The 24,468-nt window shown below is 43.9% G+C and overlaps 1 protein-coding gene across 1 annotated transcript in view; it reads left to right on the top strand.

Annotated features, from left to right (window-relative positions):
• COQ8A (coenzyme Q8A) overlaps positions 1-24,468 on the top strand; it is a 55,195-nt gene that overhangs the window by 1,838 nt on the left and 28,889 nt on the right. The window contains exons 2-3 of the mRNA XM_081187128.1: positions 18,731-18,925; positions 22,185-22,631. Coding sequence (XP_081043254.1) covers positions 18,749-18,925; positions 22,185-22,631 — 624 coding nt within the window. The 5' untranslated portion in view covers positions 18,731-18,748. The remainder of the gene's footprint in view (positions 1-18,730; positions 18,926-22,184; positions 22,632-24,468) is intronic.

Raw genomic sequence — 24,468 nt, 5'->3', positions numbered from 1 at the left:
GGTCAGAACCAGTGTTACATGTTTCCACCTTTATGTTTTGGTTAACCATTTACCTCTGCTAAGTAGCCCTGTACTAGCTGTAGTTTCTGACCTGTCTTCAAAGGCAGTCCCACATACAGTGCATTGCAGTAGTCTAACCAGGAGGTAATCAGAGCGTAGACAACTGAAACCAGGTTATCCCTGTCCTGTTAGGGTTGCAACTGTGCTATTGGTCAAAGTTGCTAGAAGGCATTCTGTGCCACTGAACTTGCTTGTGCCTCCACTGATGGTGTTGGATACAGAAGTCTCCCCAAGCTGCACACCTGCTTCTGTGATTCTTCAAGGGGAGTGTGACCACATCCATCCAGAGCAATGTGCATTCCACTAGTGCCATCCTTTCTCACTTCTGGCCTCTCCCACTCCCCCAACTTCCCACACTTTTATTTGGGTTGTTCCCCCACCCCCATTACTTGAGTGTTACAGATTTGAATTTGCCAGCTGTCTCTGTGCAACGTGTCCATCTTGAGCCTAAAGATAATATGCACTAAGGCAATCCTCTTTCCAGTCAGCCCGATTAACCTTGCCTTGCTCCTGAGGTGAGCTCTGTACCATTGACCCAGAGCTGCTTGTATGACTTGGTGGCACAAGCCTAAATACTCTGCATTGCAAAAAGCCTCAGGTAGGAAAATGAAAGGTTTCTTTTGGTATATTGAATAAACATATATTGAGAGTATACTTAATAAATGTAGTGCGAACATAGCATAATTTCCCATTGCATTGAGAAGAAGTGAAGAAAAGCACAATTTACCTGCTGCGTATTAGCGGCAATGAGATGGTGACTGAACATTTTAAGTGAGTGATGTCAGTGTTTGTTTAACGCACCTGCTGTGTAGGTTGTGGCTCTTGCCGGTTGCCTGATGTACACTGTGTGTCTGCCTGGATTCCAGACCTGATGAATTGGTGTTCCTTCCAGCGATTAGGGTAAATGCGAACATCTAAAGGGCTGTGATTCATATTTTTCTGTGTTTGCTGTGGATATAGCTCTCTCGTCGATGCTCTCTTGATCTGCTTAATACTTGGTATCCCCCTTCTTGCAAATCCTGTATTCTGCCACTTGAGCAAGTGAAAGGGAAGAGGGAGGGGACCTAATTTGTCTCAGGTGTTCATAAGAGCTTAGGAAGAGTCCTACTGGATCAGGCCAATGTCACGTCTAGTCTAGCATCCAGTTTTCACATTGGCCTGCCAGATACCCATAGGAAGCTTGCAAGCAGAATATAGTTTATTAGCCAGAGGAATTGAAAACTTCCCTTAACTTCATGCGCACACCTTGGCTCTACTATGACCAGCCTTGCAGATAAGTGTGGAGAAATGACTACTGCACAAACATCTTACTACCTGTCCCAGATGTATTTGTGGCATAAATCGACTGCATAGAGGGAAAAGATCCTAAGAAAGAAAAAACCTGCCTGTCTGATGATCACCTGGAGGCAAGGGTGTTGCTAGGTACTTCAAAGACTTTGGTCACAGACCTGCACTTGCCTCTGGGAGAATTTAGTTGGTTGGCTGAGTGTTTTTTATTGACTTGGTAATCTTAGGTGTAACTTGCCCTATAAAGACATGTTTATAAACAATAAAATGAAACAAAGCAACAACTCTTAAATCCCTTCTTCCAGTACAAAAACAACAGCAATAAAGATAGCATTATCCTATATAGTTACTTTACAGCAGCAAACAGTTGAACAGTAGATGCTTGCTGACATAAAAACATTTTTGGAGCACCCGGCCAGGTCTCTGAGGCTAATCTTAAAGCTCTGGCAGGCTTCCTTGAGGGGAAAGTACATAGTTCTTAAGATAAAATGGGACTTATCTACCATCTTGCTTGGTAGAAGTCAGTGGTTTTGTTGTTTTTTAACAGCCTAAGAGGCTAGCCTTTACGTTCTTGCCAGGAGAGATTAGGGCTTTTCTCTTCTGCGGCCAACATAGAATCACATAGAATCATAGAACCCCTGAATTTTGTAGGACTTACTCCTGAGTAGGGATTGCATTGCCCAAATGCAACCTTTATTGGATCAAAAATATAAAGCAGCCTCACCATCTTTGAACTATAACTGCTGGCTGAGGCTGATGGGAGTTGTAGTCTCAAAAATCTGGAGGAAACCTCCGGGTGAAATGTGGGGCATAAGAACAACATACAACAACCACCGGGTTGGGGAAGGCTGATGTTAAAGTTCATTGTTGGAGTCTGTTACTGTATTGCAGGGGCCAGCAAACTTTTTCAGCAGGGGGCCGGTCCACTGTCCCTCAGACCTTGTGGAGGGCTGGACTATATTTGATAAAAAAATAATAATGAACAAATTCCTATGCCCCACAAATAACCCAGAGATGCATTTTAAATAAAAGGACACATTCTACCCTTGTAAAAACATGTTGATTCCAGATCCATCAATGGGCCAGGTTTAGAAGGCGATGGGGCCGGATCCGTCCCCAGGCCTTAGTTTGCCTACCCATGCTTTATTGTTCCAGCTTTTATGTGATGTCTGCCAAGTTGTAGAACTCTGCTTAGCATCACCTTTGTGGAAAGCTGCTTGTGCTCTTAGTTTTTGTTCTAGAGGGAAACCAGATGCTGCTTATTAGTCTTGCAGACTGACAGCAGTTGAACTTTTAAAGTCCTAAAAATTCAGCCTTTCTACTTCATTGATGTTACTACGTTAGACACTCATTCACCAGCCATGGGCAGCCAAAGGGGTCTTTCTGTGTCAGAGAGTTGTGGGGCCTTGGATTCCAGGCTTGAATGTGCCCTCTGAACATTCCAGTGTTAGTAACTCAGATATATAAGCTAGGCACCAAATGGCTATTTAAACCAGGGCTACAGTCGCCAAAATGGAATGCCTACTTGTTGTTTTGGGGCCAGACAGCTCAAAAGTCATATTTTTAAATGCAAGTTTTTGGTTCCTGAGATTTGTTCTCATTGTGCAGATAAAATATAGCAAATAACAACAACAACAACAACAACAACAACAACAACAACAATTTATTTATACCCTGCCCATCTGGCTGGGCTTCCCCAGCCACTCTGGGCGGCTTCCAACAAAATATTAAAATACAGTAATGCATCAAACATTAAAAGCTTCCCAAAACAGGGCTGCCTTCAGGTGTCTTCTAAAAGTCTGGTAGTTGTTGTTCTCTTTGACATCTGGTGGGAGGGCATTCCACAGGGCGGGTGCCACTACCGAGAAGGCCCTCTGCCTGGTTCCCTGTAACTTGGCTTCTTGCAGTGAGAGAACCACCAGAAGGCCCTCGGCGCTGGACCTCAGTGTCCGGGCTGAACGATGGGGGTGGAGATGCTCCTTCAGATATACTAGGCCGAGGCCATTTAGGGCTTTAAAGGTCAGCACCAATACTTTGAATTGTGCTCGGAAACGTACTGGGAGCCAATGTAGGTCTTTCAAGACTGGTGTTATGTGGTCTCGGCGGCCGCTCGCAGGCACCAGTCTAGCTGGATTCTGGATTAGTTGTAGTTTCTGGGTCACCTTCAAAGGTAGAACGCATTGCAGTAGTCCAAGCGAGTGACAACCAGAGCATGCACCACTCTGGCGAGGCAGTCCGTAGGCAGATAGGGTCTCAGCCTGCGTACCAGATGGAGCTGCTAAACAGCTGCCCTGCACACAGAATTGACCTGTGCCTCCATGGACAGCTGCGAGTCCAAAATGACTCCCAGGCTGCGCACCTGGTCCTTCAGGGGCACAGTTACCCCATTCAGGACCAGGGAGTCCTCCACACCTGCCCGCCTCCTGTCCCTCCAAAACAGTATTTCTATCTTGTCAGGATTCAACCTCAATCTGTTAGCCGCCATCCATCCTCCATAAAATTCCATAGGATGTGTTGCTAGTGTGTGAAAGCAGTCCAGATCCAATGATCCTAACTTCCAGATGGTGAAGACATCAGGTGCCATTCTGCTGCTTGGACACCTTCACTTGGTCACAAGCGGCTGATAGCCAGGTTCAAAATGTGCCTGGTGAATTTTGGAACGCTGGAAGCAGCTCTGTCTGCCTCTCAGGACTTTGACCTGCCCACTACTCTGGACATGCCCCTCTCCTAGGTCAACGCCCTCACTGACCCTACTTTGCACCCTCCATGAGTCTGTTTGCCTGGCTGCCATCGCTAGCTTGAATGGAGGATTAAAAAAGAGTGTGTGAGAATATAGAAAGTAGCCGACTGTACACAGGTTGAACTTCCATTTCATTGCTCCATTCACATTTGCCTGCGGCCTTGCCCACCACTGACACGTGGCCCCTGGAAAGTTGCTCAGACTGGCCCTTTGGTTGAAAAGGATTCCTCACACCTGCAGTTTGTGGCCTCGTTGATATGGTCGAAAGGAAAGCAGAGCAATATGTTTGGCACCAGCTTGGCTGCAGGAGTTGCTGAAAGGAGGAGTACAGGGACTCCACTCTGGAATGTGTTGGGTCTACTGCTTAGACTTTTCTTCTCCTGAAGATATCCCCCAAGGCGAGCCCCATCTGCCCCTCACTTCAACACCAGCTGCTGGAGACAGAAAGGGGAAAGCCCTCACCTTCCCTTGGTGAGTTTAATCAGAGAGAGACCGCAAAGGTCAGGAAGGCAAAGACAGAACTGTTTCTTTCAGAGGGAGGAAATGATAATGTAGAAGACTGTGGTTTCATGTCTTTGATCTAAGAGACTTCAGGGTGGCTCACGTTTCTTTACTCCCTTTAATCACTGCTGATAGTGCGACTCTTACTGCAGGCCAAATCTGCATAAATAACATGCATGTATTTCTATGGCTTGACCAGGGTTGAAAGCCATGACCCTTGTGACCTTGAAAACTTAGATAAAATAATATGTTCGTAGTCATTTATCTTATGCTGTTTGTGTATATGAGCAAAAACCGATGACCTTGGAAAGCCACAATAACCGACAGTGTTGATTCTTTATCTTATTTGAATTCAGTGATGAAATGCAGGAGATGGGGAGAGCAGTCAAGGGTTCCCATACAACCATGTTAGCTGTTCCATTTTATTCCCAACTTATTATTATTTGACACACTGGAGATGTGTATCGCGCCTGTATATATAAAAGCAGACGCCAGATGCTTTTCTTTTCCATGTGCTGTCGCAGGCAACTGCTTTCTTTGCAATATTTAAGAGACTAAGAATAGACCTTGAATCTTTACAGCAAGAAGAATTCTTTTTGGCCCTCTCCCCCCCAAAATAGGCAACTTAAAGGCAGATGGTTCTGGGATATTATTTCACACCATGCCTGACAGATTGAAGAGCTTGGGGGTTTCTACTATTTTAGCCCTTGTTGTTAAGGATTGTGGAGAATGAAGATGGGAAATATGGAGCTGTGCTTTTAAAAAAAGTTTCACCCCTTGTCCCTCCCCAAGTTTCCAGACTAGTAAGCTTCTTCCTATAAAAATATGCTTATGCTTTCTATTTACTAGAAAATCACTAGGAGTTACAGCATGAATCTAATGTAGAAGTGCACTCGGTTGTTACTTTTGTATTGCTTATTAGCCATTATTAATATAGCATTTGCACTGCTGTTAAATTCCTTCCAGTCGTTTCTCAGCTTTATTTGCACAACATCTCTGAAGTTGCCTGGCCCCTTTGTGCCCATGTTACTAGTTGCAAACAGGTAACAACCCAGTATGTTCTAATGTTACTGAATGGAGCTTTAAAAAATAGGTCAGGCCTTCCTTGGTCTCCTTATTGGTCTAAAAAATTTCTGGAACTCCAGAGTGCTTGTATTTCTTTTGGAACTTTGTGTAGGTAATATTTCCTGTGCTGGCACAGGTCTTCCTGTCTGCAGTTCTGGTTTGGGAAGAGTGGGAACCTACCTAGATGATGGGGCAAAGGGAGTCAGCTGCCCTCATATAATTGTTTCAGGATGCTGAAGGAGATATTCCTATACAGTGGTACAGTGGTACCTCGGGTTACAGACGCTTCAGGTTACAGACTCTGCAGGTTACAGACTCTGCTAACCCAGAAATAGTACCTCGGGTTAAGAACTTTGCTGCAGGATGAGAACAGAAATTGCGCTGCAGTGGCAGCGGGAGGTCCCATTAGCTAAAGTGGTACCTCAGGTTAAGAACAGACCTCCAGAACAAATTAAGTTCTTAACCCGAGCTACCACTGTACCTCTGGTTACGAACTCTTCTGGTTACGAATGCTTCAGGTTACGAGCTCCGCTAACCCGGAAGTAGCTGCTCCAGATTGCGAACTTTGCCCCAGGATGCGAACAGAAATCGCGCACCTCTGGTGTGCATGCAGCAGGAGGCCCCATTAGCGAAAGCGTGCCTCAGGATAAGAACAGTTTCAGCTTAAGAACAGACCTCCAGAATGAATTAAGTTTGTAACCAAAGGTACCACTGTACAAGGCAGTAGAAGGTAACTCTCTACCCAATCTCATTGGAATGCAAACTACTTTCCATTCAAATCCACATACACATCTCTACCTCTGATCTTTGCTGCTCCAGCTCTCCCATTTTTCCAGTCATATAAGAGCTCCTGCTTCCTTAAATTCTTTTATTTTCTTGCTTGCTGCCCCGTAGACTTGGAACTTTCGCCAGAATATTTGAATGATGCCATCTCTCCCTTCTTTTTAAAAAAATCACATTTTCTGTGAAGCCTTTGGCTTAGTCCCCTAGTTCCTGTACCCCACTATAACAGATCCTGTATCTAAGCCTAAGCACATGCAACTGAAACAACCACTTCCCAATTTACCCTACTTCCTACTTCATCTAGTTTCCCTCTGTTGAATTTGTTGGAGGAACTGGACATGGAGGAAATGGTTAATTTCCTTCATGAGCACAATTTACTCCATGGTCTGAGATAAGCCAACAGGTGCAAGGTCAGGCAAGCCAGTTGCTATGGCAACAGCCCGGTGCTGTCTGTATAAGTGATTAAGGCATGTCAGCTCTTTTGGTCCAGGGTTTTTGTGTAGTGTGTCTGTGTCAGTCTTCAGAAGTGAGTCGGAGTCTGTGTTATGTACTGAATGGCTGGAGCAACGGAGATACTTTGTACTTATATATATAACTGTATCTCTGTCTGAAAAAGCCTACAAGCTGTATGTATATATCAATGTCCATAGCTGTATTACTGAAGCCTAATCTTCTGCAGCAGTAAACTATTTTGGAAAGCAAGTGAAAGGTTGAGATCCATGTGGACTAGAAAGAGAAGGCCTCTTAGAAGCCAATCTGTGCGTGTGTTGTAAAGGTCACTGAATATTTTGAGAGCGAATTAGCAACTGTAGGATTGGGGCTTCCATATGTAAAAGGTGTTTGGCCCCATGTATAAGAAAGTGAGCTATATGGTTCAATACTATGGCTTTTTGTAAGGAAACACTGCATTTTCATAACATGATTATTCAGCATACTTGTCTTCCCATAACCCGTGTGTAGTTGGATAATGACCATTGAGGGGATACGGGATAAAACCTAGTTGGTGCTTTTGTGCTCATGGAAGCAGATGCCTTCACTAATGAAGAGCGGGGGAGGTGATTCATCCCCCCACTTCCTTCTCCTCTCAGTACCCCTAAAACTAGTTCCAGAGAATTAGTTTCCTAAAAGGGTAGAAGCTGGGTTGCAGAGGCTGCCATGCTAAAAAGGCAAGAGCACCAGTTGAATTTCACCACGTGCTGTTAAGATGACAAATCTTTGGCTGAATACCTAATTTGCATGTGTGGAGTTAGGGATGCAGTGTGCTATATACTTACAATATTCAACATAGTTTGCATCTCTTATTGCAAAAATAAAAAATCTGTTCGGGCTGTCTCTGCAGGTGAACAGTGTGGCCACTTTAAATTGTTCTTATATGGTGAGTTGTCAGTTGGAAGCAAGCTGCCAGTTGGCAAAGTCCGCACTGATTGTTCTTATGTGTTTGTTTATGCAGAAATTTATATCTCTTTCTCCTCCGAAGGAGATGCTCAAAAGAGGCCAGCAAAGTATAAAGGCAGATCACAAAAATAAAATTGGATAATAATCCTATCCCCAAGATAGCTAGATAAAATACCGTGAGTCAGATGTAAAAGGAGCATTACAGAAGGGATCCAGGGATAGCAACTGAGAAAATTGAACAGCAACAGAATCAAAGGCTTGTTTAAAAAGAGTTGTTTTCAGGGCTGGTGAAGCTTGGGGAAGGAGGAGGAGGATTTAACGTTGATAGTCTACATTTGGATGTCTGCTAATGTTAATTGGTGAGTCAGTTTTCAAGCACTCAGACAATTTGCTTGAATTATTATCGCTTGCCGTTATTGTTGACAAGTAAATGTTGAATTTCATTAAATTTTAGACATCCACAGTGATGTATTTGTGGCTGCTGTTGTGAAATGAACTGATTATCTAACATGGGGCCAGTTTGTGTGAAAGCACCCCTTGACTCTCTTGCCTGTGACAGAAAAAAATCTTGCATGTTGAGAATTCTCTGTATTGGGCCCTCTGCACATAATTGAGCTTTGTTTGCTACTGATGGGGAAGCTAAAACTTTGATAGAAAGTAATGCAGCAATTGGCAGACTTGTGACAGTTTGTATAGAGTGGTCTTGTCCTATTAAGCAACTGATGTTATGAGAGGGATCTTTTGTTCTTTATAGCTTTTGTAGAAACACAACTCCTGGCTTTAACGAAGTTGAAATCCTCTGGGAGGGAAAAAAGGTTCCTACTTTTTAAAGGGAAACCTTGGGATTTAACAGATTATAAGTGTTATGAGAAATGGTCTCTAATAGTGCACTGTCAATTTTGAGGCACAAGTTGAAGTTGGGTTTTCCTAGCTTCATGGTACAGAACGTAAAATGGTGAAATTCAAATGTTCACCTCACTTTTTGAACAATGTGAGCGATGGAAAAGTCCTGGGGTTGGAGCCGGGATAGGGTCCCTGTTGTCTTCCATATGTTGTTGCACTGCAAAGCCACTTCCGGCTTGCCCAGGAGGTGGGGTTGCGGGCTTCACGCCCACCCCACGTGAGCGGGGGCTGGTCGCAGCCCCCGCAAGAGCAGGGGAATCCGAGCCGTGCCTGCCCCCCCCCAGCCAGCCAATCAGCTGGCTGGGGGGGCATGGCCTGTCCTATTTAGGGCCGGCGCTGAGGGGGCTCGCCCTCTTTTCGCCGGCTAGCCCTCACGTTTTCCCACCCTCCCTCCCTTTAAGTGGGCTTTAGGTAGGTCTTTGACTTTGCTATGGACTTCGGTCTGTCGCCGCAAGGGGCATGGTAGGAATTTTTCCCAATTGGCAATTTCTAGCCTTTTGGTTTTTCGCTTACCTCGTAGCAACTCGTCACAACTTCTCGGCATTGGCGGTAGGCATTGGTAAGAAGGGGTTAAGAGGATGTGTGTGGGGGGGAGGAACGCCATCACCTCCCCCCAGTGAGCGAAGGGTGGTCCGTTAAAGGACTCCGGGGGGCGTGGCCCTGTCCGAAGCCTATGGAGGTGAGGGCCAAAGGCACGCCCCAGAGCGGTGACCCGGGGGAGCTCCTAGTCGACGTGCCTCGGCAGGAGACTCCCCCGATATAGTGTTAACCCTTCCCCGTGTCTCCAGCAAATGGGCTGGAGCCGGATAGTCGTTAGGACCAATGCCTAAGCCAATGCCTCTCATTCCTGAATTCAATAAAGTTGTGGCCTAATTCGCCAAATTAACCTTATATTATGGTGTCTCGTGTCTTTATTTATCCTGGTGGGGGGCGGGAACTCGCCACGCAACTCCTATCAACCATGGGCACCATGGCCAAGGATGGTGGGAGTTGTAGTCCAGCTATATCTTGAGGGCTATAGGAACCTTCTTTCTGTTTTAGAAAGAATGGGAGGCAGTGCTGTACTGAAAGGTGAAAGGGGTCATGGACCCAGGAGTCCAGCAGGAGGACCCAAGTGGCTTCTCTGTGACAGAGGAGGTGCTGCTGCTCTGCTATCTTTCTCCACTTCAGCACTAGCACTACTACTGATAGCTAGAGAGCCATGTTGCATCTGCTGGCTCAGTAGGAATCAGGTGACACATGGAGCCAATAGGGCTCCATCTAGTTCAATAAATCAGATGACTAGGGTGTGGCTCCTCAATCTGATTGCGCGAACATGCAGGCTCTTGGAGAAGAACTTGTAGCCCTCTTTACTGCACCTCCTGGTCCATTTCACTGCTGTTTGGCTTAGTGATTCATCAGAACTGGGACTCATGCTTACGGGCTCTCCCTTCCAGGCATGAGCTGAGAACAAACCCCATGTCTCACTGTCTTGTGCGGACCACGCCTCTAGCAAACTCATTGTTCAGGCACAGATTGAGTTCTTATTGCCCATTCCCACTTCTGAACCCATACTTGGGGATGCCCCCCGCCAATTGATTCATACTAGTTTCTTTCTTTGGTCTGTTTCTGCTGCTGAAGTCAAGGGACTGATGCCAATATTTCCATCAGAGTAAGTAAGCTGTAATTGGCTTGTGGACATTATCCTAGCAGGAGCATGCTGGCTACTTGTTTGGAGCGGGTGGCCGGTGATGCGTAGGCTGCAGTTTTGTAATACTGAGCCTAATTGGGTGTAAGTGAATTATTTCTAGATCCATGACCAGCATAAATGAGGCTGCATTAATTCCAGGCGTGCAGCTGATGGCTACAATTTTGCATATCCCTAGACAATGTCTGACCTAATCATGATGATGTAAATAGAGTTGCCGGTCCAGAACATTCATACTTACTCTACTGATGTGTCTCTGCCTAAAATAAAGCAGTTGGCGTGCTTCCTCCTGGGTTGGATTTTTACCCCAATCTTCCTGTTGCCTCAGGCCTTTTAAGGAGAAAACTTTGTTGGCAGTGGGCTTGGGTGTTTTAGCAGCTTTGGGAAATAACTCTGTGCTCTAGTTGAGTACCCAGAACGAATTAAGTTCATAACCAGAGGTACCACTGTACCCAGTTACAGACAGCTTTGCTTTTGTTGGTGGTTTTAGAAAAATGACGCTAACCTTCCCTGTTTTATAATATTTGTAACCAACCCCATCTTGACAGCTTAGCAATTGAACCCAGCCATAAACCCCATTGCAGCAGCCATCGCACAGCCGTATTCCAGAACATCTGGAGAGCCACCACAGGTTGGCCCCCAATTGGTGTCCTTGAGCTCATGGGTGGGCTCTTGATCCAGGAGAGTCAACTGACAGCAGAAGTATATGGGGGAAGGGGATTTTTGTCAAATGAAAGGATCTGGTTTTGCACTGGCCTTTGGTCTGTGATCAGAGTTTGAGGATTGAGGGAAGCCTTTGCTTAACTTGGGCTCTTCTCTGCTTCAGAATCTCATTTTATGTTTGATTTGTTGCAAGTGCTCCGTATAAATTGTGAAAAATTAATAAAAATTTTATTTTTTTAAAAAAATAAATTGTGAAAAATTAATAAAAAGTTTATTAAAAAAATAAATTGTGAAAAATTAAGAAAAATTTTATTTTTTAAAAAAGGAAGTGCTCCAAACATTGATGCAAATGAAGTAGGGAAAGGGCAAAGTGATTGTGTAACCCAGCCTACAGTGGGGCGCTTTCTGCTCTTTTAATGATAATGTACCTACTCTTCTGGAAGGAAGAAAACCTTCCAACATGCCCTTGTCTTTCAATATAGTAAATCTCCATAAAATACTCTACAGCATACTTAATGCGCAATAGTTGCTGGGAATCAAAGTCTTTTGCTGCTGTATTTCTTGATAACAGCCCACAAGAGTTCAGTAGGCTTTGAAATTCAAGGCACAGCAAGGAGAATAGTCTGCTGCCCTTTTATTTGATGTTTTCTTTCTTTTTTAAAAGATATGCCTTTTACAGTGATTGATACAGATCCAAGATCTATTATCCTGTGCAATCTGCATTCATTCGTGCTGAGATAAGGGGAAGCATTTTCAGCATTGCTGAAAATGATGTGAAATGATAAATAGTCCAGATATGTGGGGGGGGGGGGGGAGAGAGAGGAGAAAGGGCAGGCTGTGCACTTGGAAAACAAAACCTGCTGTTGAGCTCAGATGGGTAGGAGGAGGTTAGAATCTTCCTGATAATATAAACAGGGCCAGTTTGTCAGCAGCGCTCTGTTGATAATGAACCGATTGTTTCCTGCCCACATAGAGATGGGTTTGTCAAAACTTCTCTGAGGGTCAAAGATCTGCTGGAAGAAGCTGAGTCACTCTGTTTTTCTCTTTAGGGTTGGTGGTTTGCTTAGGGAACTGCATGTCTGCTGTGCAGCGCTTCTGTAGCCTTAGCCCTGTTGCAAGCCAAGGGTGTCTAAGCGATTGTGCTGGTTCATAATAACCACGTGCTATTGGCTTCTATGGTGCTCGGTCTGTTGCGTATAAGAGGGGGAAACTGGCATAGAATCATAGAATTGTAAAGTTGGAAGGGACCTTGCAGATCATCTAGTTCAGGGGTCAGCAAACCTTTTCACCAGGGGGCCGGTCCACTGTCCCTCAGACCTTGTGGGGGGCCAGACTATATTTTTTTAGGGGAAATGAACGAATTCCTATGCCCCACAAATAACCCAGAGATGCATTTTAAATAAAAGGACACATTCTACTCATGTAAAAACATGCTGATTCCTGGACCGTCCGGAGGCTGGATTTAGAAGGTGATTGGGCTGGATCCGGCCCCCGGGCCTTAGTTTGCCTACCCATGATCTAGGTCAACTGCCTGCAGTGCAGGAATATGCAGCTGCCCCATACAGATCAACCCTGCAACCCTGCAGTTATTAGCACCATGCTCAAACCAACTGAGCTATCCATGGCGGGGGAAATTCAAGGTTTGCAGAAGGACAAAAAACATTTTTGGATAAACAACCTCAAGAGTAGGGATCCCCAAACAGCTCCCTGAGCATCTGCTGTGGCCACAGGATGCTATTTGAGATGGGCGAAACAGAAAAAGAAAACCAGGGGTTGGAGAAGGAAAGGAATGAGCTACTCTTGAAGAGAACCCTGGAACAGGAGCACTCTACACTACAGCATTTTGTCGTGAGTCCCAAGGCTGAGTGGATATTTGGACCGGGATTTTCCCAGTCGTTCATTCATTCATTTTATTTGTGTGCCAAATCCTGCTCAAAGCAGCTTACAACAAAGAAACAGGGATGCGTTTCAAACACAACAAAATCAATTTCATAATAGCATAGCAAAACAATAGCGAATATAATAACATACCAAAATAACACACCCCACTACAGCATGTCGGTACAGTATGAGAAACTTAATCCCAGGGTTGTGGGTTCGAACCCCACATTGGGCAAAAGATTCCTATATTGCAGGGGGTTGGACTAGATGACCCTCGTGGTCCCTTCCAACTCCTCCGTTCTATGATTCGATGAAATAATAAGATTACTAAAACAGCATTCAGCACCCAATAGCAAAAATAACAAGGGAGCTTCACAGTTTCACCCTAGTACTAGAAAACACTCCTCCTATGATGTTGCTCAGTCCTAACTCTAAACCACTACATCTCACTGGTTCTCATAGCTCAGGGAAGAGTTTAAAATATGTGTGAAAGTTGTAAAAGGCTTAGGTTAGCATCAAAAGAGCCCTTTTCACACATTTGCCTGGTTTAGACATTAAGTCAGCCATTGCAAACCTAGTGCTTTCCAGATGCTTTGATGAGACTTGTAGTCCAAAACATCTGGAGGACACCAAGTTGGCAAATGCAGTGTTAAAGCATAGGTGGTGGTGGTGGTTTTAATGTGAATGGATAACAAACTGGTGTGCACTGTGCCGAGTTCCTACTAAGTTCCTCCCCTGCTCATCTGATCGATGTGAACTCATGGTTTGCATCATGCGGAGTGAGTTTCTGATTTGTTTCCTCCCCTAGCGTGGCAAATGGGTTAGCAGGGGCTGGAACAAATTGTGAACTTCTGAGCAGCTTTCAGATTAAACCATAGTTTACTATCAACATGGTGTCTGAAGCAGGCCATTAAAGGCCTGTGCAGTCCACTGAATCTTCCTCCTTCGGTTTTGGAATGGTATTCATCAGTCCCAAATGTTTTGTGCATCCTTATTTAACTTTTCAAGGTAACAGAATTGGGCCTCTCTGTGAACGTAAGATAGAGCCTTGTTTCTATGACACTTTCATTCCAAGGAAGCATGTGGAATTCTGCCAGCCCTGAGCTCGGTCCAGTTATTTATCTGCTTCACATTTAAAACTAACAAAAGGGAACTGGCCCTATTTCCTCATCGATATATTTAGCTGGTGGAGAGCTGAGTACATGTTGAGCAATAGAAGTTTGCTACTTGTTTCCTTTGCAGCTTGTCCGTTAACTTTATTTTGGAAAACGGGTCGTTCTAAAAGATCTATTCTTTCAGTGTGACTGTTTCTTCTTCTTCTGTTGTTTCAATGCCTTGCTTTTCTTCCTCCTGATTTTGTTATGCTCAGTGGAGTGTTGCTGGCAGTGTATGCCAGTGAGGTTCCTTATACAGAGTCTGATCACTGGCCCATCTCTTCCAGTGCCGGCTGTTCTGACTTAAAGTGGCTCTCTCTCGCCTTGTGAGTGGCTTAGTGGTTAGAGTGTTGTACTAACTCTCTGCCCAGCTATAGGAGGTCACTGGGTTTTGGGCAACCTTGAGCCTGTCACTGTCTCTAGCCTAACCAACCTCACAGAGTTATTGTGGGGAGTGAAATGGGGAAAGGGAACTGTGCAAGCTGCTTTGAGCTCCTTTGAGGAAAGGCAATGTAATGAATAAAATCAGTAAAAGGCCTTTCCTAGTCCTTCTACTGAAGTGCAAAACAGAGAAATACTCTCTGGACAACTAGCACTCGGAAACAAATGAAAGGTCAGGGGAATAATGGTACATTTTTACTAACACACACACACACATATACATAAAATGTGTTAATGAATCAGAGCAATATCAATGCAGTAATTAAAACACCATCCACATGTTACGTGCTATTTTAAGTGATTTGATCCATTTTAATGCAGTCACTCTGAATGTTAAGAAATGCCACAAAAGAAGACTTATGAGTTCAAACATGTCTATTTTAAGCAATTATTCTGGTTAGGGTGTTTGTAGCTAGTCACAGCTTTCAATAATTATATCATTTAGTATTTATACTCTCTTCCAAATACTTGTGAAAATGTCATGTGCACTAGTTAATTCGTGTTTGTAGTTTACTTCAGCTCTTGGCCAGAGATTATTGAAAACTGACCCTGGGAACTCCCGCATTCAATGCATATGCTTAACCCCTTGAACCTGTGGCCTCTTCCCAAACCAGGGTTGGGTGTACAGGTATTTGTCCTTCAGAAATGTTGGATTTTTATACCTTAAGCAAGAGGTACATGGATGCTTTAGCTGAGATTCCTGCCTAGCAGAGGGTTGGACTAGATGACCCTCGGTGCTCTACTGTTCTATGATTCTATGATCATGATTGCTTGTGGGAAGGGCCAAAGAGCTATGCAGGGTGCATAGAAATCTGGGGGTATCTTCTCTGGCTTGAGAAAGAGAGAGAGCCCCAGATACTGCTTGCGCATCTTAAGGATAGCTGGACCCAAGTCAATTCAAAACCTAAATGGAAGCAAATAATTTCCCCTTAATTCCTCTTTGCTCTGTGTTGCAGACAGAGCCTTCTTTGTATCCAAAGTTCCCTGATGAAAGGCCAATTGTGGCACTAAGTTGTGTTAGGTTCTGTTTATTTACTAAGATATTCTTCTTTCCACTGCTGTGCTTTAAATTTTTGCATAAGGGCTACATTTTTTAAAAAAAAACCCCAAAGAGCTGAGATTCTTCAGGATCCTGAATTCTCTTCCCAAGACCTACTTTCTTTGCCAGTGAGTTGTTTGCTCAGAATACGCAAATGACAAAATCGTGCAACCATGGAACAATAATTTCAGGTGAAAGAAGCAGGACTCGGGAGTCAATGCTTGCTTAAAAAGAAGAAGAGTTTATGTTCCTTTTGCTGAATTTGTTTGTCAGGGTGTTCCTAGAACAGCCTACCCCCCCCCCTTAAGGTGCTTATTTCCGTTGCAGAGAAGGATACTCCTTCCTTTCTAGGAAGCAACTCTATGGTGGTTGTTTCCTGTATATTGACAGTGACTGCTTGCAAGGAATCATGGGAAGGATTTGAAAACACAGTAAATAACTGTATGAGGCACCTCTCCTTGACGTCCATTTGGGTGCGAGCTGTACTTCATAAACCTTAAAAAGGAGAAAAAACGGGGGGCAGCGGCTGGGAGAATAAGGGCATTTGGATTATCACAAGTCATGTATTTGTGGTATACAGGAACTCCTCTGTCTAGGGGAAGCCAGCCTTCATGAAATGCCATCTCCATTCTGACGTTCATTTGGCCCCTGTTCTGGCAAACCTTTGAAATACCGTATTTTTCGCCCCATAGGACGCACCGGCCCATAGGACGCATCAAGTTTTTTGGGGGGAAATAAAGAAAAAAAATTTATTTCCCCCCCCAGGCGCTTGTAGGGCAGGCAGCGGGGAGAAGTGCTCTTCTCCCCGCCGCCCGCCTTGCGATCAAGTCCATAAGACGCACCCACATTTCCCCTTCATTTTTGGAGGGGGAAAAGTGCGTCTTATAGGGCCAAAAATACGGTATTTTGTGAACATGGCCAAACTGGTGATGCTTGTAGACTGTGGGTGATCTAATATTGCGCACAAGTGGGTTTCCAGTTGCACCAAAAGAGTGTCCCCTTCTTAAAGTCCCCCCTCCTACTCCAGAGGGTCTCCTAGTTTATACAGAACAGATTTGGGGGGTATGTTTGAGGGGACTGTGGGCATCGGGGAAGTAGATGCCTGTTCTGCCACTGGGTAGGCGCAGTTGATCTGAGTTTAGGCACTACAGATTTTTGTTGCATTTCTGTAAGGGCACTTGAATCTGACACAGAGGCTGCCTTCACACCATACATGTAAAACACCTCCCCCTGCAAAAGAATCATGGGAACTGTAGTTTAAGGGTGCTGGATATTGTAGTTCTGTGAGGGTTAAACTACAGTTCCTTTTTTGGGGGGGGGGTTGTTTTGTGGATCCATACTGTGGATTTAATGTTTATTTCCTTGGAGTGCTTCAGCTAAACTTCCTAGGACAGTTCTCTTACCCTGAGGCTTTTACTCTCTGCAGATAAGTTGGGGTTCATTAATTTGTGGAATGGCCCAGGTACCCTTTTCGTTTTCAGTTTGCCATGTTTCCACATATCTAACATCTGTATTTGTTAAGAGGCTTTCTTTCAGCTGAGAAGAGGGCTTTTGACTGGTCAGTTTTGCTAAGCAAACAGCTCCTCTGTTTGTAAACTGTCCTTGATATTTTTTCAGGCACTGGCATTCCTGCTCTGCTGTTCATTGTCTGCCATAAGCCTCTCATGCTGCCTATACGTGACTGATAAATCACAGCATTTTCAAGTTAGTTTTTTCCACTTCCACAGAATGTAACTGGACCAGCTTATTTGTGCGGCGGAACAAAGGCTTATGACAAACCAATCTTCTAATGTAAACAAGCAGTGCAGACTCTTAAAAACGGTTACCTGGAGAATGGTTGAAACTCTGGCAGTTTCCAGGTTAGGGTGTAGCCAGAATTCTAATTGCTCAGTGTTGACTTTTCACAAGGACAGTAGCTGGTGAATTCACATCAAAGGGGGTCTTTAGTCATAGATACAATTCTCTGCCAGCTAGGGCTGTTGGCTTGTTGGGGAGAACTGCAGAACAGTGATCTGCATTGGGATAGTGAGGTCTTTATGCATTTATGCATTTTGCAAATGCCACTTTGTGGGTCTGTAGCAATTCCCTTGTGTCTCTTAAAACTGCAGCAGATAAAAGGGACTGAGCAAAAGTTTCTTTTCAGTAGTCCCAAAGACTGTTGAGTACAACTTCTAGTCATGGTGGCAGATGCTTATTATAACATGGTTAATTAAGTGCTTATATTAGAGACCAACATGTTTCTTAAATATTAGTCCTCTGAATGAAAGAACAATCCTGGTTTTTGAGACAAGTTCAGATAAATTTCAAAAGGATATCCTTCTAAAGTTTTTTTATTTGGTGTCTCTGCACGTGGCTTTTTTCTTTTTGTGCTGTTTCCTACCAACCTAAAATTCTCTGGGCTGCAGTGTTGAAGGCTCCTCCAGAGGCAGCAGAGGTGGTTTCCAGACAACTGCTCAAGCCCAAATGCAGTTTTCTTTTACATGTGAAGTGCAGACCCTTGTGTTGTGGCATAAATTGCATTGGGTATCTGTCCCATTTTCAAAGGGGGGTTGCTGTGCCATGTGGGGAAACATGATGGAAAGGCAGTTTGGCTACATTTCCATGTAGCTTGCTTTTGTGAAACACAAAGTGTTGAGTAGACATTCCCTGGTGAACTTGTCAAAGCTTTGGGGACAGGGTTGAGGACCCACTGGCTCATAAGTACTTGGAAGATCCCTGCTCCTGCCAACCTAGCAGTTCGAAAGCACAAAGTGCAAGTAGATAAATAGGTACCGCTCCGGCGGGAAGGTAAACAGCGTTTCCATGCTCTGCTCTGGTTTGCCAGAAGCAGCTTAGTCATGCTGGCCACATGACCTGAAAGTTGTATGCCGGCTCCCTCGGCCAGTAAAGCAAGATGAGCACTGCAATCCCAGAGTCTTCCGCAACTGGACCTAACGGTCAGGGGTCCCTTTAACTTGACTTGGAAGATAGTCCTTTGGTTTTGCTGTACTGCATATAACTGTTGGTTATAAGTGTTTGGGGGCGGGGAGGGAGGCTCATTTAATTTCATTGTACAATGACAATAAAGGTATTATTATTATTATTATTATTATTATTATTATTATTATTATTATTATGGTTCTGTTTTCCAGCACTGGAAGTGGTCAGGCATGGCAGGCGATGCCATCATGGTGATGCGAGGACTGGCAAAGCTCAGCAAGGCAGTTCTAGAAACACAGACGGTACAGCTTCGGCAAGTTGTCCTTGGTGGTGATGCAGTAACCATGGTCAGGAGCTTCCAGGCCACTGCTGAAGAGCAGTTCAGTGCTGCCATGGGGAAAATGCAGGTAAGAGTGTGTGTGCACGCGCGCGCACTGCCATATCGATAAGCAATTAGCCTGTTTTTGGTTTCTATTCTAAACTATCTCTTGTCAGTGAAATGCATGTGTGGTTGCAATCATATACACATTTAACTGGAAGTAAATTGAGGACTGCAGCCTGTAGCAGATGTCAATTTATGTGTCCCTCTAATCCAGGGTAGTTCTCCAGATGTTGCTGAGCTACATCAGAAAGCATGGCCAACAGACAGGGGTCTTGGGAGTTGTAGTACAGCAATAACTGACCAATGGCTGCTGTAGTCTCACTACAGTTGTACCTCTGGTTACGAACACTTCTGGTTACGCACACTTCAGGTTACGAGCTCTGCTAACTCGGAAGTAGCTGCTCCTGGTTGCAAACTTTGCCCCGGGATGTGAGCGGGAGGCGTGTGCGCGCAGCAGGAAGCCCCATTAGTGAAAGCTCGCCTCAGGATAAGAATGGTTTCAGCTTAAGAACGGACCTCCGGAACGAATTGAGTTCGTAACCAGAGGTACCATTGTATTCTAGAAAGTTGACATAACTGAAGGTGCTGTTGTTTAAAGATCTGGCGAAACCTTTTGCACGCTGTGAATTTGGGTAATTGAAATGGAAATATCTTATTGCTGGATCTTTGGTTTCATTTGTTTCTTAAAATTTATATCTCACATTTATCATCCCACAGGCTTTCTCGGCATCTGACATCATACAACCCTAAAAACAATATTTAAATAAATCACATGCCCTTTTGAAAGTACATATTATTTTGATTTCAGGCAAGTTGATATCAGGAAGGGCAAGAATCAGAGAGGTCAATTAAAGTAGAATAGAAGGTGACACAAGGAGAAAGAAATTGAGCAACAAGAAGCCCTAACCTCAATGGCTATGTTTGTTGGTGCCCCTTTTGATGTGGGGTCTGCTTGTGCTCTCCATAGCATCTAGCTAAAATTTAAAAAGTACAGATTGATTACGTGAAACCCAATTATCGTCATGTGTAGTTCAGCCCTTGGTGGCCTATGTATTATTTCTCTTTAGCAAGTGCTTAGAGAAGAGGGAAGCTGCCTTTTCCATAGATGTGCAATGTCTGCCTAAAAAACCTGTAGTTATTTTTGTTTCCTACTGGGGGTGGAAATGTGAAGTGTTTTCCAGTAAATTACTCTTTGTTTTTGGTGGTGTTCCTGCCAACTTCTGATACTTGTAGCCTTTTCTAAACTATTTTTTATTAATGTTGGAAGAGAAGTGTTTCCATTGTGTTACCCCTGTGGCGGTGTAGTTAAATCGGCCAAGAGGTGTTATTAAATGGCATTCTGGAAAAATCTGTTACCGGGACACCTAGTTCTCACAATGTAGAATCTAAAGACCTTTTAATTTATTATTACTCTTCCTTTTTTAAAAAAAAGGCTTCCAGCTTTCATATTTTCAGAGAGATCTTTGCCAATGGTTTGGAAAAAAAGAGGGGAAACTGGAGAGAGTCTCTTATTGTGAAAAAAGTCTAGGTGGTGTCTGAATCATGATACAAATCTTTGGAAGCACTGAACATGTAACTTGAAAGCAAAGGGGGAGCTGCTGGCTAGATTTCCTCAACCTTTAAAGCCCTATACGGCCTAGGACCCTCGTACCTACGGGACCGCCTCTCCTGGTATGCCCCACAGAGGAACCTACGGTCTGCAAATAAAAACATCCTGCAAATAAAAACATCCCAGGCCACAGAGAGGTTAGGCTGGCCTCAACTAGAGCCAGGGCTTTCTCGGCTGCGGCTCCAATCTGGTGGAACGCTCTGTCACAAGAGACTAGGGCCCTGCGGGAGAGAGTTGTTCCACCAGGCCTTTGGTCAGGGCACAGCCTGACTCCCTCCTCTGGCAACCTGCACAGAATTTTGCTTAACGGTTGCTATCAATTTGATTTTAATTAATTTTTATAATGAAATGTTTTTAGAATGTTGGATTATTTGATTGTTTGATTATTTGATTGTTGTTAGCTGCCCTGAGCCCGGCTTCGGCTGGGGAGGGTGGGATATAAATAATAATAATAATAATAATAATAATAATAATAATAATAATAATAATTCCAGATGTTTGGACTACGGTTCCCTTCAGCCCCAGCATCATACAGCTGTTCTGGTTGGGGCTGGTGGGACCTGTAGTCCAAAATATTTGGATGCACTAGATTGGGAATGGCTAGAATGGCTGTTCCCTTCATAGCTCTCTTTCAATCAGGATTATGCCTCTTTCCCGACATCATGTGGCCCACCCAATCCATTGATAAAACTGCTGAGTTCTACAATGTCTCAAAATAATAAGAATAGCAATTCATAGTTGTGCAGTGGGTTGAACCCAAAGTTCCCACAAGTGCAGTTCTGTTTGATGGATTCTCTGCTGAAGGAAGGAGGTCAGGAGGGAAGTGACTGTTTCTGATTCCTCCTTCCCATTGCTCCCCCCCGAAAAGCTGCTCTGAAAAAATCCAAGGCCCCCTGGAACTGTGCAAGAGGCAATGTGGTGGGTGGGACTGCATGGGGAATGGGTAGGAGATGATTGCCTATCTCTTTCCTCAAGCAGAAGCTTCCACTGAATCGCAGAAGGAGCTCTCTGAATCATTATAAACATAGGTTGATGTACACCATTAGGCACATTTGTGCAAAACGGTTTCTGCTTCCAAGGAGGTATACTGATGGAAGTGGCACACCTGGTCCTCTCATGTTGCGGGATGAAGCAATCCTGCTTCAGGAAGCATTCGGGAAGTGAGGGATAAATGAAGACAGGAATTGGGATCGGTGGAGTACAAATACCAAAAGTGTTGGCTGTAGAGAAGGGGTGGTGGCGGTGGCACCATCACTTGGAGTGAATTATCAGCATATTGCATACATTTTGGTTCCTTTATATGTAAGTCTATTTATAACCCACTAAATCATACAGATATCAAGACACTGTTTTAAAGTCATGGTTATAAAATCATTACTATAAAAGTCTTAATTATAAAATCATAAAATACAGGAAGGACCAACACTGGTTCGGATCAATTCTCTAAAAATACTTGCTGATACAAACGAGTAGTTGTTGTTATTATTATTATTATTATTATACCACCCATAGATCTTGGGGCTGTTCACAACACAAGACATTGAAATATCAGACTTTGTAGGTGTGTGGAAAGTGTTTTGTCTTTTCAAGAATGGAGCAGTGTGAGTGACTGTGAGAGCACTTTACACCTTATTTTTTGGCTGAGGAAAAACACTTTTCAATGTTCTGTTTGCAGGATCTGGGCAAGCAACAGGAGAACTTGAAAGATATTGGTGAGGACTTTGGAAAAGACGAGAGCTTCTCTGAATCGGAGCTGGGAGGTGCTTCAAAGGACTTCTACCCTCCCCCTCTAGAACACCCTCCCAAGTCTGGTGGTGCCGAGGGGCCGTCTCACTCGTACGTTGCCAGAGGACCTTTACCAAACGTCGGTGAGAGCGGAGACCCTAGTGTGGGTTGGAACCCCATCTCTGCCAAAGTGAATGCCAAGCTCTTTGGAGGCTTTAGGGACCCTTGGAATCCTTCTGCTCCAGCTTGGGGGCAAAGCCGGGCTTTTCACCAAGACCATTCCTCGGTGGGCGGACTCACGGCTGAAGATATTGACAAAGCCAGGCAGGCGAAAGCAGATCCACAACAGAAACCGTACAAACAGATGGTATGTAGGCTGTGTAACACCACTGGAAAATAGGAGTTTGTTTTTTTAAAAGAGTGTTATCCTTTCTTTAAAAACCAAACCAAACCAAAACCCTGCCCTGCCAAACTTCTGTGTGATGAACATGTCTGGGTAGTAGTGGGAGCAGTGCATTATTTTCCTTTGTTTTTAAATATATTTGAGGCATGTCTGCTGCTCAGTTGGTAACCGCATGGGAAATATGCCAAGAAGTGCAAGTTCTTTTTCTCCCAGGTTACTTTGGGAAACCAGGCCACGCATTTCAGTAACAATACTGAGAGGACACTCTTTAAATTTAATCTTCCCATTTTAACAGGTGGGGAAGCTGAGTAACTTGCCAAAGCCTGTGGCTTTCTTAAGCTATTATTTTCCTTGGAATAATCTCAATGTGGTACATGCCTTGTATGGCACTCAGATGGGCTTCCATTTATTGGAGGGATGTACAGACTCCCAAGATTAACACTAGGTTAATCAGAGAATGCCGAATGTGTGGAAATGTCTTTCCTCAGTAGGTTCTCTTTGCTCCCTTTTAGTTACCTTTTGGTGGGCAGAAAAGATGTAGCTGGTTTCTTTGGTTTGTAGTTGTAACTTGTTTTTATTAGTTTGTCTGTTTATTTTAACTTAACATGTTGTTTCCCATTAAAAAAATCCCAAGGTGATTTTAACAAGGAAAACCCATCAACACTAAAAACATACTTAAAAACAATTTCAAGTCCAAAAAAATAGGATAAAAACACCTTCACTTAAAAGGCTTGCTGAAAGTAGAAAGTCTTCAGTAAGCATCAGGAAGACAATAGAACCAACACTTGTCTGATATATACTGGAAGGGTGTTGCAAATATTATGTACTACCACACTAAAGGCCCAGTTCCTACGTCATATGGAATGGAGCGTCTGACGAGATGGACCTTTCCTGTGGATAAGTTGGTTTACTGTTGCTTTTATACAGTCAGCCGTCTTGCAGGTCTGCTCGACTGAAAGGCAGACTAGAGAGAGGAGTTAAAATAGATGATAATCACATTTTTGTTCAGCTCTGCTTTTCAAAGTGAAGAGAGCTGTATTGTAAATGTCCTCTTGCAATTAAGCAAGGCGGGCTAGCAACTGTTCATTTGTTTAGAGAGTTCAAAATGCACCCCTAGAAATAGACTTTGCTTTTTAATGTTTAACAGGTGTTCACCTTCCCTTTACTGGACACTCAATACTCTGCTAAATGCTTGGGATGGGTTAAGAAGTTGTACTTGTTGTTGTCGTTGTGTGTTCTTGTGCTCCTCCAGCTGAAATTCAGAACAGGTGCAACCCAGGTTTTCTTGCTACCCCTCTCTGCCTTGCATTTCCTCTTAAGAGACGATTCTGTCTGCTGGAAGTTGAGTAATTTTTCTAAAGCAGAAAATCCTAGCTTAAAAGCGGAACACTGGACTAGACTGTGCTTTACTAATCTCCCGAACCAAACAGTCTGACCTAGTTTAGTGGAGTTTCCTATTTCTCTTTGCAATTTTTTGGGCAGCTAGTTAAAAACATAATTAAAACAGAAATACAAATTAAAACAGAGAGCATCAGAAAAAAACCAAACAAACAAATCCGTTCAGTACATATGAAGCTGCCTTATATTGAGTCAGATCATGGTCAATCTAGCTCATCACTGACTGCCAAGTGGGTCTTCATGGATCCAGACAGGTGTCCTTCCTAACTACCTGCAGGTGCAAAAGATTGAATCCAGGCCCTTTTGCATGCAAAGCAGATGCTTTATAGTATACTCGTCACAAGTGCTGCAGTGCACAACTCCTCTGAGTTTAAAAGGAAAAGAGCTGAACCTCTTAACTCTCTGCAGCAAAGTCAGTGGACCTAAGACTATT

Source organism: Podarcis bocagei (genome assembly GCF_964188305.1).
Source record: "Podarcis bocagei genome assembly, chromosome: 3".
NCBI lineage: Eukaryota > Metazoa > Chordata > Lepidosauria > Squamata > Lacertidae > Podarcis > Podarcis bocagei.
This window is presented reverse-complemented; position numbering and strand designations above follow the sequence as displayed.